At 36.8% G+C, this 16022-nt stretch overlaps 1 protein-coding gene across 1 annotated transcript in view; it reads left to right on the top strand.

Annotated features, from left to right (window-relative positions):
• MTA3 (metastasis associated 1 family member 3) overlaps positions 1 to 16022 on the top strand; it is a 143031-nt gene that overhangs the window by 81997 nt on the left and 45012 nt on the right. Inside the window, exons 11-14 of the mRNA XM_086628920.1 lie at positions 4261 to 4319; positions 6141 to 6265; positions 7353 to 7504; positions 8011 to 8233. Coding sequence (XP_086485046.1) covers positions 4261 to 4319; positions 6141 to 6265; positions 7353 to 7504; positions 8011 to 8233 — 559 coding nt within the window. The remainder of the gene's footprint in view (positions 1 to 4260; positions 4320 to 6140; positions 6266 to 7352; positions 7505 to 8010; positions 8234 to 16022) is intronic.

Genomic DNA, 16022 nt, shown 5'->3' with positions numbered 1-16022 from the left:
TTTCTGTGATCCTTCCTAATGAGAGATCAAAACTTCATCCTGCCCTTGTTTACTTTGTTCTGGAACGGTACAGTTCTGTAAAAACAGTATCTGTAGGGATTTTTTTTTCCCCACCAGAACAAGCTGTGATAATTTCGTGCATTTCAGGGAGAAAATATATTTAGTAGGAAAGTGGCAATTTCAGTGTCATCATTCTTTAAATATCATGCTTGAGAGGTAGGGCAGCCTGGGTGAAATAGAAAGACAAAAAGGTTGATGTGTATACTTGAATATTATGCATAAAATACAGTCTCTGAATTCTAGATCCATGTGATTTAATACGAAAATTTGCTCTTTGTTACCCTTATTTCTTTGTGTGAATTGGCGGCATTGTGTCAGGCGTAAGAAAGGTTTCCTTGTCATAATTGCTACTAAATGTTATTCTTGCTTGGTAGCTAAAGGTGGTGATTTAATGGCAGTGGAGATACTGCTGCCACCTTGCCTTCAGAGCATGTTCCCTTCATGTCAAGGTGAAGGGAAATTGATATGTTAAAATTCTCCATCTATGCTGAACCTGTCTAGCAAAACTAATTCAGGCCTTGGGTAATCATTCTCGGTACTACGGCACTTTTCACGACCACCGCATTATATATTGTTTGAGGAAGGCCAAGTGGCTCATTCCACTGAATGAAATGTGTTCTCAGTATTTGAGTTCTCTTAAAAAATCCGATTCAATGCAAAAAAACATCTACTGAGCCTTTGCAACAGGAAAAGGGAGAACATATGGGATAACTAAATTACTGTACTACAACCATATATTACATTTTCCTCTTATTTATTTATTTCCACTGTTGAAAACAGCACTAGTGTAGGGAAACGGTCATTTCTTGGGATATTTTTCAGTTGATACTCATAACAAAAGTTCTTAAGTAGCATTCAGTTTCAAGGGTAGTTGTTTAAAAGTAGTATAGCCCAGGTGAAATCTGGGTTAGTGTTGCTTGACTTGCCCTAAAATGCAGTCTGTAAGACTTGTTAGAAGTAATTAGTGTTAGAGATGAGATGTAAACTTTTTATCAGGAGAAGCATCAGCTCTCTTTGTTACATTGCTCTAATGACTTATTACCCTTATTGTTACAAACCGGAGCTTTGTTTCTTGTCTAAATGTTTTCAACTTCAAATGTTTACAGTTTGTCAGTTTCCATCCTCTAAATTTCAACAGGCAGAGGTTTCATCTCAGAAATTGCAACTGTTTGTTGACAATTTTGTTTCTGCATCCTTTCTTCTCTCTTGGTACTTAAAAGTAGATGGGTCAGTGTGAATTCAAGCTGTGATGTTTTCTGTTGCTTTTAGAGAGCAATGTTAGCCATAGTTTTAGTGCATAAAAAGACAGCTTATACTGGAATGGCATTGTGTGATTATTTAGTAGAAGGCAGTATATGATTCACTTTAGTACATAAAAGAGGAAAGCAATTGCTAAAATTGCAGTCCCTACCACCCCCATCCCAATATTAAAAACATGCTGAAATTTCATTAATGTGTACAGTCACTTCTCACTGACGCAGCCATCAGGGCTTAGTACAGCTTCCTACAAACACCTTTACATTTTGATGGTGCTTCCAGGCTGCTTTCCTCATTTCTTTCCCTTTATTGTGTTATTTCTCTTTTGCTCTGATGATCTTGCTAGGTGTGCAGTGAGATTTATGAGTTCTTTTTGTGGAATGTGACCAGTTTGTTGTGAACCTCTGTGGAATGCATGTTTCCTGCTGACCTGCAGTCTTGCTTGCTTTTTCAGTTTGAAAACAAATTCACTATTGTTTGGTATAATATGGAAAGGAAAAAGAGGCAGTTGTGGAAAGCCTGTGGCCTGAAGCTGTTAAGTGTAGAGAGTTCACTGTCGAGAGCTCTTCTGCTGGGGCTGTGAAATGTTCTCAGATTAAAAACTATCAGGTTACGAGACTTGGAGCATGCTGTTGCTCTTCTTTCTCCTTGCTCTTGTAAAAACTGACTTAAGCAAGCAGAGTGTACTGTGTTTGCATTTCTGCTGTGGCCCTGTTGCAGATAGCACAGTGTTACTAAGCCTGGTGCTGGTGAGACTGCAACTGCACCAGATGTATCAATGGAAGTCACTTCTGTAGCTCGGAACACAACTAGGCATCTGTGAACAGCAAAAACCTGTATAAAAACAAAAAAAACAAACAAAGCCTGTCTCGGAAATAAATGGAAAAGGGCTCTCATATTGCATGGTTCATGGTGGTATGGACTGCTTAGGATTCTGTTTGTCATAGATTGCTCCTCAAAGGTGCAGTTTTTATACGGGAGACTTATGGTGATGGACTGCACAGAGGCAGCTTTCTGAAACGGAAGAGAGCAGTGGTTTACATGAGGAAGCTAGCTCAGGCTGCTCGACCAGTAGAGCTGATTAACCCTTTAACTCGCCTTGTGTCTCAGACAATAGACTCTCAGAGTGGAGTCTTTTGATGATACTTTTCTCAAGGTGGGAAATATCATCCTGGATTGTGAATCGTCCAAAGACGGGATATCAGAAAATAGGAGTATAACAGGGTCGCGATTTAACCCAGCTGGTAACTAACAACCACGCAGCTGCTCGCTCAGCCTCCCCCACCCTCAGATGACGGGGAAGAGAATTTAAGGGGAAAAGGGAAGGAGACTCATGGGTTGAGATAAGAACAATTTAATAATAATACAATTAATAACGATAAAAATAATAGAAATTATAATAATACATGATAATATAAAGATGATAATGTATACAAACAAGTGATGTACGGTGTAATTGCTCACCACCTGCTGACCAATGCCCATCCCGTCTAGCCCACCCTGCTCTCTTCCCAAAGAAGAGCGATATCAAAACTGCAATCCTGGAAGAACAAGAGCTCTAAAAGCGTCAAAGAGAGAGCACTTCCTGGCCAACTCTCATCTATATACTGGGCATAACATTGCATGATATAGAATATTCAGTTGGCTAATTTGGTCCTTCATCCTAAATCTAAGCTCGCATCTTAAACTAGGAGTTGTGGTCCTTTGCTCTGGCTATGTTCGCTCCCAGCTTGTTGAGCACCTGCACACTGCAAAAAAACATGGGAAGCTGAAAAGCCCTTGATGTCTTAGCAACAACTATAAACATCGGTGTGTTATCAACATTCTTCTCATACCAAATCTCATACTAAATCAAAAACACAGCGCTATTCTAGCTACTAAAAAGAAAACTAACTGTCCCAGCCGACACCAGGACAAGCAGAAAAGAGAACTGGCTATTGTAGGAGAAATGAAGAACCGAGTTAAAGAAAGGGGGGATCTTGAGAGGCAGGTAGGTAGTGTTGATCGATTATTGCTAGATATCAGTGTCATCGTCCCCCCCCCCTTTTTTTTTCTCTTCTGTAAAAAAATTTACCTTGTTTCAACTCCTTTTCTCCCCTGCTCCCCCCCTTAAGTGAACTGAAGTAGCGTTTTGAATACAGGAAGAGAGAAAGAGCAGGGAAATAATCTTTTTTCCTTCATCTTTTACATACAAACAAATGCTTCAGATAAAGAGCAGCCTTCTGAACTCTGTATTTCTTGTGCCATTGCTGAAAAAAATTACTTAGTTACTTGTATAATATATGGCAATAACTAAAACTTCACATTTTAGAAGTTAGTAATCTACCTTGAGTGAAACATGTTTTGAGTTTGTTGCAAGTATGAAGAAAGTAATAATTTAGTAAATTCATAGATTATCTTCATAGCAATGTAGCTGTCCTGCTACCGCTGTGTTCCTGAGCTACAGTTTTAATGGTGCTTAACAGAGAAGTACATGTTAAGTTACTTTGAACAGTCAGTGGACTTTACTGTTCCCCTTCCTTATGCTGCTTATAAAATACTAGCCTCAGGCTCGACAGAGAGCACAAGAAGCATTGAGTTACATGACTGATGAGGAACTCATCATGTGCAATTTCACTTATTTATTTTCTACTTATTCTGCAATGAGGGTTAGCCACAATGTCGTACATGTTTATGTAGATGTAATTTATGTAAATTGTAATTGTCGTCGTATGTGAGGCCTGTGAGTTTTACTTGGGAGGACAGTATACTATAATTTCAAACTAATAATAAAAATGGAGAACTCATTTTTCATGGTTTTCATCTTGTAGATTTCTGCACTTGTTTTGGAGGCTCTTGTGGAATCACAAAATAGAAGTAATTTAAAGATGGATTGTGTGCAGTTTTATGAAATCTTGTACTTGAATATAATGAAATATTTTCATGTGTTAATTTTTCAACTAGAAACGTCTGAAAGCGGCTGAAGCAGAAAGTAAATTGAAACAAGTATACATCCCCACCTAGTGAGTATAACGATAAAGTTATTTCTTTTAATAATGTACAGGTAAAATTGAAACAGTAACATACATGATGTTTTCTTAGCCATCTTTTTTATAGTTACTTTCTTAGTATTTGTTATATACAAACAGAATGTACAGAGATATCATCAGAAAATGCCAAAAACTCTTGTCGTAAGTGAAACCTTCGTACTTAACTGAGCCGTTTGTCATTGACCTGCAAACTGCCTGTTTTGGCATGATGAGAAATTCTGCAAAAGGTGATAAAGTGCTACGTGGACTGCTCACATGCAAGAAGGGCTTTATCATTTAAAAAGAAGTTTTTCCAGAGTAATAGTTTCCAAATCCCTGTAGCACAACACTTCGTATTTGTGTAGATGCAATATTTCCAAATAAAAGCAGCTGTCAATGTAGTTACATAAAATAAAATTCCCATTATAGTTTTATCTTGTTGATACAGCCTGTTTTCAGCTAGAGACAAGAGCTATTCTGACTGTAAATTAAAGGTAGCACACAGCCTGAAATCTTTTATCTTTGAACAAGTCTTATTAATAAAATCTGTTTTCTTCTGAAGGGTTTTTAATCTGTTTTTTTTTTTTTTAGATTTAAACTCAGTGCTATATCTGCTTTTGTTAATGTAGTTTACAGAAACAAGATATAATCTGTCTGTTTGATATTCATAATTTCCTCAAGATTATGAGATGAGAAGGGATTACAAGTGACATTCTTTTAAGCTTTCTGTGGATATATTCTGTTTACATATATGTGAATTTCCCGTTGTTATGAGTGAATGTATAACAGAAGACTAGAATAGCAAATGAAATACTTTGAAAATCCACTGTTGTCTTTTTGATGACTTGTATAAATTGCACACAATAGACCTTCATTTCCATATTTTATACACTTTTCTCTCTTAATCAGATTTAATAATGCAAACAGCAGACTTAAATTCAACCTTTTAATCTTATCTCTGAAGAAATGCGAGTTTTGAAGCTCAAGTCTCTAATAAATGATGCCTTTTTAAAAAAGCTGAAAACTCTAGTATGAGTGTTCCCTAACCCTCTCAGGGAAGAGACTGCTTTAGGAAAACCGTAACATGCTCAGTCTTTACATAATTTCCTTGGTCCATGTGGACAATCCAGGACTTTGCCAATATGTTCACGGTAGGGACTAGTTGTATTGGATGACAAAACCTATTTTGAAATGGAGCATTTTTTGCCCTTTTCGTCTTTCTTAATGTCTGTCTTTTGCCTCTATGTCATGACAAAATCCATAGTTAATGGTAAGAGGGTGGGACTTCTCAAGTCAGTATCTGGAAATTGTAGAAGAGTATTGTATTTAGTACAGTTAGAGGGATATGTACTTCTGCTTGACATACGAGGCAGCAGGCCCTCTTCTAGGGTGGACAGCCTTGTAGTATTGTAGTCAATGTTACTACTCTTGCTCGTTATACTTCACCCAAAGCCCAGCCTCCCCTTGTAAAGCTTCATCTGTTGACTGGAATCCCCTTAAATTCTATGCTGTGTCAGGTTTGTGTTAATGCTTGACCCTGAGACTTGGTCTTCTACTAGCTTGCCAAGTAACTTAGACCATATGAGAGCTTTTACAAAGATCTGTAAATTTGAGTATCAAAGCAGCTCTTTACATAGCAAGTCTCTTACAGTACTGAAAATACTAGAGCAGTATAAAAAATTAGTCTTATTGTTTAGAGCAGTTTTTACAGATGTCACCACACATCAGAATTCCAGAGTTAAATTGTTTGTTTTCATTTTGACTTACTGGTTAGTAAAATCTTTTTTTTCTTTTTTTTTTTTTTTTAATTTAAAGCAATAAACCAAATCCCAATCAAATATCCAGCAACAATGGGAAACCTGCTGCAGTCAATGGAGCAATGGGAGCCTCTTATCAGGCACAGGCCTCACTAATAGGTCGGGCTTGTGAAAGTTGCTATAGTAAGTAAATTTTTAAAAATAATTTTAATAATATTATTAATTTTTCATCTTAATATGCACTTTTAAAAAGCAAATGTATGTACTTTTGATTGAATGCTATAAATAGAGGATAATTTTCAATGAATTGCTTAGCAGAAATAACTTAAGCTAGAGTTGGCTTCAACATGTTGATCGAATGTTAATATTCAAATCCACTTCTGGTTTTTTAGCAATTCTGAAAGTACGATTGAAGTATTTTGTGTGTTTCCAGTGGACTTCTTGAAATAGCAGCTTTTCACATAGGTTGTCTCAGAGAAGATGTAATAAAATCCAGAACTGGAAAGAATTGAAAAGGCCTACCACATGAGAGTTCTTTACTTATGGCTTGCTGTGTCTAAAACACCAATTAAATTAAAATCATATTCTTCATGTAAAAAAGTTCCAGTTATATACCTTGTTGTTTTCAAGACGCATTTTTGTTAAAGAATTGTTTTGTTGTGAAAAATTACAAAAGGAAAACAAAAAAGGTTAAATTAATGTTTCTTGCTGAGCCTCCACTTGCACAAGATAAAGGTACATGTGAATCTCCTAGGTCAGTAGAAATGCTTGTCCTTTTCTCATATGGATCTTGACTTGCAAGTACTCACTTTGCATGACTTGGGCAAAAAATCCAGATCTTGAGTAATTCTCATAACTAGCAAGCAACTCAATAAGCCTGTCTTCCAGGGAAAGATTAGAAATAGATAGTGGAAGATGTATAGAGTTTTGATTTTTGGTTGTTCTTTTTTCTATTTGGGGTTTGGTACTTTTTTTTTGTTTGGATTTTTTTTTTTTGTTCCTTGGAAGAAAAATCTCTTCTTGGCAATACAAAGTCCCTCTTTCGAAATTAAGTAGAGAAGTATTTTGAAATTTTCCATTTGGAGTTGACTTTTGGGGTGCTTTTCTTAAAAAAAAAAAAAAAACTAAAAATCCAAGTTCTTATTTTCTCCATGTGAAATTTATTAAATATTTATCCATGTAATGCTCTTAGGGAGTGCCATCTATTGCAGCATTTGGTTTTATTATATTGACATGCACCATTTTAGCTGTGCTGTTCTTTCCTCCTCAGCTCCACAGTCTCACCAGTGGTATTCTTGGGGTCCTCCTAATATGCAATGTAGATTGTGTGCGTCTTGCTGGATTTATTGGAAGAAATATGGTGGCCTGAAAATGCCCACACAGACAGATGAAGATAAACTATCTTCCAGCCAACCTACAGAGGTAGGATTACTTAGATAAGATGAAATGAAGTGTGGTGCTTTCACAAGACTGCTGTGATTTGATTATTTAATAGAACGTTTTTTTTATGTATGTGTTTGACTTTGTGTGTTTCAAAACTTAATTTATTAATCCTTTTCCTGTCTTTAGTAGAACCGAACAGTATGCAGGTCCTGCCATGTCTTTATATGATTGAGTCTTAGTTGAACATCCACTTCATGCATTTTTGGTGGAAAAATGTCATCTTGTCAATCAAATGAGGTGTTCTCTATAAAATGTTAATATGACTATACTATATCTCATGTAGAATGGCATTATATATCCACTCACAATGGAGCTCTCTGCTGTATTATACAGCTTCTTGCATAAGCCCCAGGTTTTTTGTATAGTGCTTATACACAGTGTTTGATTAACCGTGTGAATTTATCCAAATTGTGGATTTTTTTTTTAATCTTATAATTCAGATGTATGTGTTATGATTTTTTTTTTGTTTTGTTTTATTTTTATAGGAACCCCATGTTAGAACTCATATGTCCCGGCAGGCCACACAGGGAACTCCAGTTCGTAACACTGGAAGTCCAAAGTCGGCAGTGAAAACACGTCAAGCTTTCTTCCTTCACACAACGTGTTGGACAAAATTGGCCCGTCAGGTCTGCAAAAATACCCTCCGGCTGCGGCAGGCAGCAAGACGTCCCTTTGTCCCTATTAACTGTGCTGCCATTAAGGCAGAATGTAAGATGTTTTTTTAATTCTTAGTTCTGTGTGCTGTGCTTCCCACCCATTTTTGTCTTTTAATTTTATTTTCTTTTTCAATAAACATTTCTTGTCTATACGCTTTTGCTTTTCATTTTTTCATTTGTCCAGCATATCACCAACACATTAGATAAAGTCTGGCTGCCTTGAACTGATTTCAGGCTGGGGAAACATTTTGAATGAATTAAAAGGGGAAAACTATTACCTCGTTCACTTACAAAAAATTGTCATTAGAAAAAATTATGGGGCAGGGAGGAGAAATCAACGCTGTAACATAAAAAACATGCTTCCTACTAGGCAGCATGAAAGAAATTCACTTTTATGTGTTCGTTTATTCTTTCACTGAACAGAAAGTATAGATCTGTACATGTTTTACTTTTTCTCAGCAAGGTTGGTGAAGGAACAAGGAGCTGAGGATGCATTGGAATTTAAAACTGTCCTGTTATACAGCCCTTTGTTACTGTGGTGATCAGATGGTGATTATAGCTGTATATATTATTTCATCATAGTTGCATCTTTTTTTTTTGTCATCTGTTCCAGGTGAAAATTTTAGTTTTAAATAAAATTCTACATTACGCTTGTTCTTTTTATGGCCAAAATGTAAAGAACAGATGAAGTCACTGGTAGTATGACAAAAGATTATGAGTTGTTGTAGATAGCAACAGTAAGTCTCTTTATGGGCATATGTGTGTAAGTTCTGCACTGTGTTGTTTTACTGCTGACGCTCTTGGTTATGTTTCAGTCTTCCATAGATGCAGTTCTTGGAGCAGACACTTGGTATTCCAACATGAGCTGTGCTGGCTCATTGTACTGTCAATTGTATTAGAATTGAAGAAACCTTTTCAGAATATTAGATATTGGTTTTATAACCATGTTTACTAGATGAGTGCCAAATGTTTTCCCAGCATATTTAACTGGGATACCGATGATGTCAGTGTTGATTATAAAAAATTTGCTCCATGGCGGCTTAAAGTCTGGTTTTGAGTAATTATTTTCCCCTTATGTACTTGAAAACCGGCCATTCTTCACATGCAAACTCTTCACCTACTTCTGCAGTAGTCCAGAAATTGGTGAATTTTTCTTGTCTTTTATTGTCCTTGTCTTATTTATTTAGTTGTCCTGTTGGCCATTTCTTTCTTCTTTCACAGCTGTGCAAGTCAGGAGCAACATTCAGATTTAAGGAAACCTTATGTCCACTATGTGAATAAAATGGGTTATACTTTATGGAAGACGTGTGTCTAAATCTGGACTGGGATTGTATTTTTAACCCTTAATACAAAATAAGAGTTATTTTCTGAGAGGAAAGAATTGTACCTCTTAATTTATGTAATTCATACTGATTTCTGCAGAATCATGGAGCAAAATTAATTTTAGAAGTTCACTTGAACCTTGAATCTTTTTGTCCATATCCCTATTTCTTCTCAATCACTGCAGTAACTTGATTCGAAAGAACATGAAGCTTTTGTTTAAGGAAGAGATAAAAATAGAAGAAAAAAAGTGTTTCATCCAACTGTTAATCATCATACTAGAACAAGTATTATACACACAGTTCAACTTTAAAACAAAGGAGTGAAAAGCCAAGCTTTTCAGCAGAAAATAGTCATTCTTGTATCAGACTGACAGTGCTGTGAGCGCTTCCTCTTTGTTCCTTTGAATGAAAAAGTGCCACAGCAGATTAACATCAAGAGCAGATTTTCTCTTTTCCTGTGGTCTGTCTTTCATTACTCTTTTTGCTTAAAGCAAAATTTGGACCTTGCAATTTTATCTTTTTGAAGGCTGATGCTTCCTGATTAGACCTAAAATAGATTAGGTGAAAAAAAAAAAAAAATCACAGTTGTCAATGCTTTTTGAACACAACATTCAAGTTATTTTGCAATAGTGGAAACCAGATTATATCTCATTGAATTAATTTAACTCGTGTTTCTCTGTGTGTACACACAGACACATACTCTTTCTGGCCGTCTCTCTCACTGTGGAATCATACAGTGCTTTTGCCTGCATTGTCATTGTCATATCCTTACCCTAGTAAAGCCTACTAAGTAAGTAAATAAAAAAGTTGTCTTCTGATTTTGTAGCTGTGTTTATATCTGGTGACCTGTGCTCAGTGCACTCTGTAGATTTTAATGTTATAACAATAGGCTCTCTCTTCCTGAATGCCTTGAATCCTTTTCAAGGATAGCTTGATGCAAGTAGTTTTTGATTTTTAAATGAGGTATTTCATTAACAGTAATGATTTATTACGTTGAACACCAGTGAGTAATTATAATATCGAATAGATGCCTCTGTTGGTGTTACAGAACTTGCAATGGTGCTTAGATAATAACCTTGCCAGAGTAGCAAGTCACCCATGACGTGATATGGTGTGAGATGGTTAGCACGTCCCAAGAACTGGTTTGGAATTTTTCCATGTTGGTGTGCTGAAACTTGAATGTAATGGCTGCTTAGATGCATTGTCAGACACACCTGATTCTTTGTGCGTGCCAAACAGTGCTTGAAAACGTAATGGCATTTCACAACTATATTGCAATAGGCACTGTACGAACACTCAGAAACCATGAAGTCTAAAGACAGAAGGATGGTAGGGCGCTTACCCAGCAGCCTATCAAGTTTTATGCCTTCTTAGTCAAATGCAATTTGTTGAAGTGCCAGGTTGTAAATGAAACTAATTCCCAGTTCTGAGAAGGAAAGTCTGAAAAAGCCAGTCAGAGCTTGCTCATAAAATAAATTGATTTTTGCAGTCCACCTGAACTCATCTGCAGATACTTCTTTCGTTTTGGAGGGGCATGGAAACCTCTGAGAATGCTAATCTCAGGCCCAACCATCTTTTAGGTGAAACCAGATTTCAGAGCATTTTTTTATTATTGTAATTCCACCCACATTGTCTCCCTCAGCCCATTACATCCACCGGCAGAAAACAAGGTCCTATTCTGTGTTCTTCATTCCTTCAACTAGTGCAGAGAATTAGATTTTTCTCATTAGCGAACCATATAGCATGACCCCTGCTCAGATGCCAGCAGGAGGTAGTGGAGTTGATGCATTTACATCCCCGTTCAATCTAGGGATGGTCACCAGGAGGTTGAGAAGGCATGGCATCCCCTGCTAGGAGCACAAACCGTTGTGGAAATCTCAGACTTTGTTTTGCCTGAAGATAATAGACTTGCTGTAGTTGGTGACAATAAAATTGCCTGATGGATTTTCAGGAATAATTAGAATTGGTGAACTGTTTCAGTAAGAGGAAATTCCCATGCTCTAAATTAGGCAAAATACCTTCTTTTTAGTTTGAATATATTGCGTGGTTTTTAGAAAGTTAAGCAAAACTATCCTGTCCATGAAAGGTCTCTTAATTAGAGGAAACCAAAGGGACATTCTTCTCCAGACAGTCACTGACATGGTTGGATCTGCCTCCAGCTTACAAGCATGTTGATATATGCTCAGCAGTGAGCCGTGCGTCTATGAACTGTATCACTTCAGCACAGGAAGATTTTTTGAAGGATTTTTATTTTTTTCCCTGCTCAGATATCATTTTATCAATATAACTATATATATATATTAATTATAGTAATTTAAATTCGGGTAACTACATTCTGTCTATGTAGACATGATTGTCAAAACGTTTTCGGTGGATGGTAATGTGTTATCTGTATAATGTATGTATAGTTATCTGGAAATGGGTATACTGTTTGTCATCAAAACACAACACACCTTTAAATCTGCGGATTTAATAACAAGTTAGGTACGCAGTACTTGCTTGTTATGCTCTGGTCTGATGAAACAAAGATGAGTGAAAATTAAGTAGAATACACAAAGATCTTGTTACTGATTTGTTTTTGTAAGCATGCAGCCTATGTTTTATTGACACAAAACTATCCGTTCATCTGAAGTGAGTAACATTTACAGGTGTTGAGTCACGAATAACTTTTATATTCTTGATTTTGATAGCTATGGAGGATCTTTCAGCTACATTGAGGATGAAAATATTTTCTCTGCTACTATCTTTGAGTATAATGTGTGCCAGATTTTAGTAACCAGTAAGATAATTACAGGAACACACTACGTTTTTCCGAAGTTTCTAAGAACAGAATTCAGGGAATGCACAGAGTGCAGTAGATTCTTTAGATAATCTGAATTTTGAACGAGATATGATGCCATATCAAAGAGAAGTGACCCCCTGATGAAAGTCTCTAAGCTTGAGACCTACAAATCTAGTTTTAAAAAAGGAAATAATTAAAAAACCCTTTCAAGTCTAAAAGAACAAACTTAATTCGCTATTATCTTCTCCATAGCATTCCTGATTTTGTTAACTTCTGTAATATCCACAGCAGTCATCACTTTTCTAGGTTGAGAACTTGGATCTGTTTCGAAACTCATAAAGGATCCATTTCGCACTATGGATTGTAATGTTGTTCCCTGGAGTTTTTCTAATTGTACTGTGTACTTTTTAAGGTTATGGTGCCCCAAATTACATGCACTTCAAGGTATGAGTTTCCCATCACTTTAGAGAGGGTTGCTTGATGTTTTCTATTTCATCCCATCATCATCATCATTTCTAATATTCTAAGTTCTTTTTAAGTGACTACGCTTGAGTTTTGTTTAGATGTTTTTAGAAAGCTGTTGACACTGACTTCATGAATTCTTTTCTGGGTGGTGGTGGTTTACACCCATCGTTATATGTTACAGTCATTTTACCCCTTAAGAATTAATGTACATTTATTGCTTGATCCTGCTGATATCCTTTGCAATCAGTTTTAGCTTTGATTATGCTCAGTAATTTCTTACCAGGAAACTTTAATAATAATCGCCTCTTTTCCTGATCTTTTATGTGTTGAACAGCACAGATCCTTTGGGGATTGCATAGACAATTGATTTTAATCAAGTGATAATCCCTGAAAAAACCTTCTCTTTTACCCTGTAACAGCTGGACAGCAAGGGTCTTTGGATTGAAATGCCAAGTTGGTTGCCAGATCAGCTGCATGTGTACATGTCAATTCCTTCAGCGGATCCTGACAGACTTGTGACACTTGCAATCACTGGTTTACAGGACATGTAGGTAGGAAGGGACTTCTGGAGGTCTCTAATCCCACCCCCTATGTAAAGTTCGTGTGCCTATGGGTCTTTTGTCCAGACGAGATTTGTGTATCTCCAAGGATGGAGACTCCATGGCTTCTCTGGGCACCTGTTCCAGCGTTTGATCAACCTCACAGTAAATAATCATTTCTTCACTTCTGACGAGAATGTCCCACCTCCCAGCTTGTGTCTGTTGCCAGAGACGGCAATAGTATGTTGTCTCGTCCCTGCGTACCACCGAGAAGGGTCTGGCTTAGTCTTCTCTATGCTCTGCCGCTGGGTAGTTACGGGTGATACTCGGATCTCCCCTTGACCTTCTCATCTCAAGGCTGACCAGTTCCCTCAGACTCTCCGTGCATGTCCTGTACTCCAGCCCCCACCCAGCTTGGTGACTCTCCAATAGCTGGACTTACTCCAGTATGTCCCTGTCTCTTTTGTAACAGGGATCCCAGAACTCAGCGTGGGATCTGGACGTGGTTTCACAAGGGCCACAGGGAAGGGTTGCCTCGCTCGCCCTCCTGGCCACGCTTGGGCTAGTAAGGCCCAGTATGCCGTTGTCCTTCTTGTTGCAAGGGCACACCACTGAATAGTGTGAACACATTAAACGTGTTTTCCCTTTACAAGGCCTTTGTTGTCTCCCTTGATGTTTCCATGTTTAACTCTATGCCTCTATTAATAGTTCAGCCATTTTTCCAGTCTGCAGACCTACTTAGTGAAGAATGTTATCGCATTTTCTGTGGTTTTGTTCTCCTGAACTGAGACCAGCTTAAAGCATTAGTTAAACATCAGTAGTGTACGTATAGAGCAATTTCTGTTTGGATGAATTCCACCTGGTCCTAGTAACTTGTTTTTATTCATTAACCCATTTGTTTTGGTATATTTCCTATGGAAACTTTGGTGTGACACAGTTCTTACACTTAACCTCGTAAGATGATTTTGGAAGTGAGCTTTAAGTTCTTCTGCAGTGAACACTGATGCAAAGAATGTATTCAGCTTTTCTGCCATGCCTTTATCTTTCTTGTATATTTTTCTCACACCTTGATCATGTATTGCTACAGGCACTAGCACACTTTCTGCTTTTGATATGTTTTTAAAAATACACTATCAAATATAATACTCCTTTTTTAAAATTATTTTTTTCTCATAGCTTCCACTGTTTCACTGATCTTACCAAGATTTTTATTGTTCATGTGGAAACCCATACTTGATTTTAGGGCTTGTTTTGAATTTTGTTTTTGACAACTTCCTACCTAAATGTTTTGTGGTTTTACATATGAGAGCGATGCACAGTCTAACTTTAGTGTTTTCCTGTATGTAGTGCATAAAGATCATAAACTTTATTTTACTTTTTGTAAGAGTACCATTTGTGGATTAAAGTTTGCTGCTGTTAAATATATTTAACTGTTTTAATAGATAGGTGTGCTTTGGAATACCCACCTGGTACCTTTGGTGAACATGCTTTGCCTCAAGCATGGAAATTGTGCTCTCTTTGCCGTCTTTATTCTCAGTCAGCATATTAATATCTTACCATGATTCAATGTCTTTTTTTTACAGTGAAGACATGTAGATGGAAAATTTTCTTGCTAATTACTTCTTAGATGATGCTTTGCTGCTCCCAAAGTAACTATAAAATACTCACTGTGTAGTCTGTGCTTATTCTACTAAGGGAGACAGTGGAGACACATCGTTCTACTCTGTCACTTAAAATGTTTCAAGTGTTGTGGAATGTTAAAAATATTTCAGGCACTAGGTTGAGAGCATTTTTTTTTCACTGAAAACTGTACATTTGGTTATTAGGATAAAATAATAAAGTACTTTGTGTATTCAGCATTAGGGCTCTGGAATCTTTGGGCTGCCCAGATACCAGCTAGCATTTACAGAATTTCAAGTAAATTCCTTAATATATTGAAATAAGTTGTGCACTGTCTGCTGCCTTGAAAACATCTGTGAACATTCTGAATTACTTATTTCAGTCATTGCAGTAGTTTTGTGACCTAAATGGTTTTTGCATGGAGCTAGATAGAATATATGAAGAGATTGTGTCTTATCCTCCTTGTGTGACTATGTACTTCGTCTCGTGTGGTGGAACGAAGCACACAGAAACGTTTTGGGAAAACACAAGATGTAGACAAAGTGGAATTACTATTATTATTCTCTATTTATAACTTCTAGCTCCTGTAAAGCTTGTTAGAAAATGTAGATCTGCATGTGCTTATGTGAAACCTATACGAAGGTGTACATGTAGGTATGTAACATATGAGAAGTAACTCTATATAATATATGGGAAGTAATTGCATGTGAGTGGATTCTAGATCTACACAATCAACATGTGAATGCAATTTTGTACAAAATAGAATATCTGTGTTCTGGGGTTACTGGAAGCCCTGTATGGGGATTACTTGATTACTTATGTGTTTTTGGAAGACAGATAACCCAATCATTCTGAGTAGTTTAAAAAAAAAAAAAAAAAAGGTATAGTTCCAGTAGTCTTGAAACTATTCACTGAAACCCAGCGTTTTGTGAATTTTTGCCTGAGGTTATTGACTCCACTGTCCAAGTGTGAACCTCTTCATAGTAACACTTTTGTGTTTGGGGCATTTAGACAGATTCTCTGCCTGTGTATTTGCAGTGATTTTAAAGGTGTTAGTACGTAGTTGTAGCATCAAATTTAAGGTAGTTACTGAACTGCTTATTTTCATGTACT

Source organism: Tauraco erythrolophus, chromosome 2, assembly GCF_009769465.1.
Source record: "Tauraco erythrolophus isolate bTauEry1 chromosome 2, bTauEry1.pri, whole genome shotgun sequence".
NCBI lineage: Eukaryota > Metazoa > Chordata > Aves > Musophagiformes > Musophagidae > Tauraco > Tauraco erythrolophus.
Note: the sequence above shows the minus strand (reverse complement) of the source record. Positions and strands in the feature narration are given on the sequence as shown.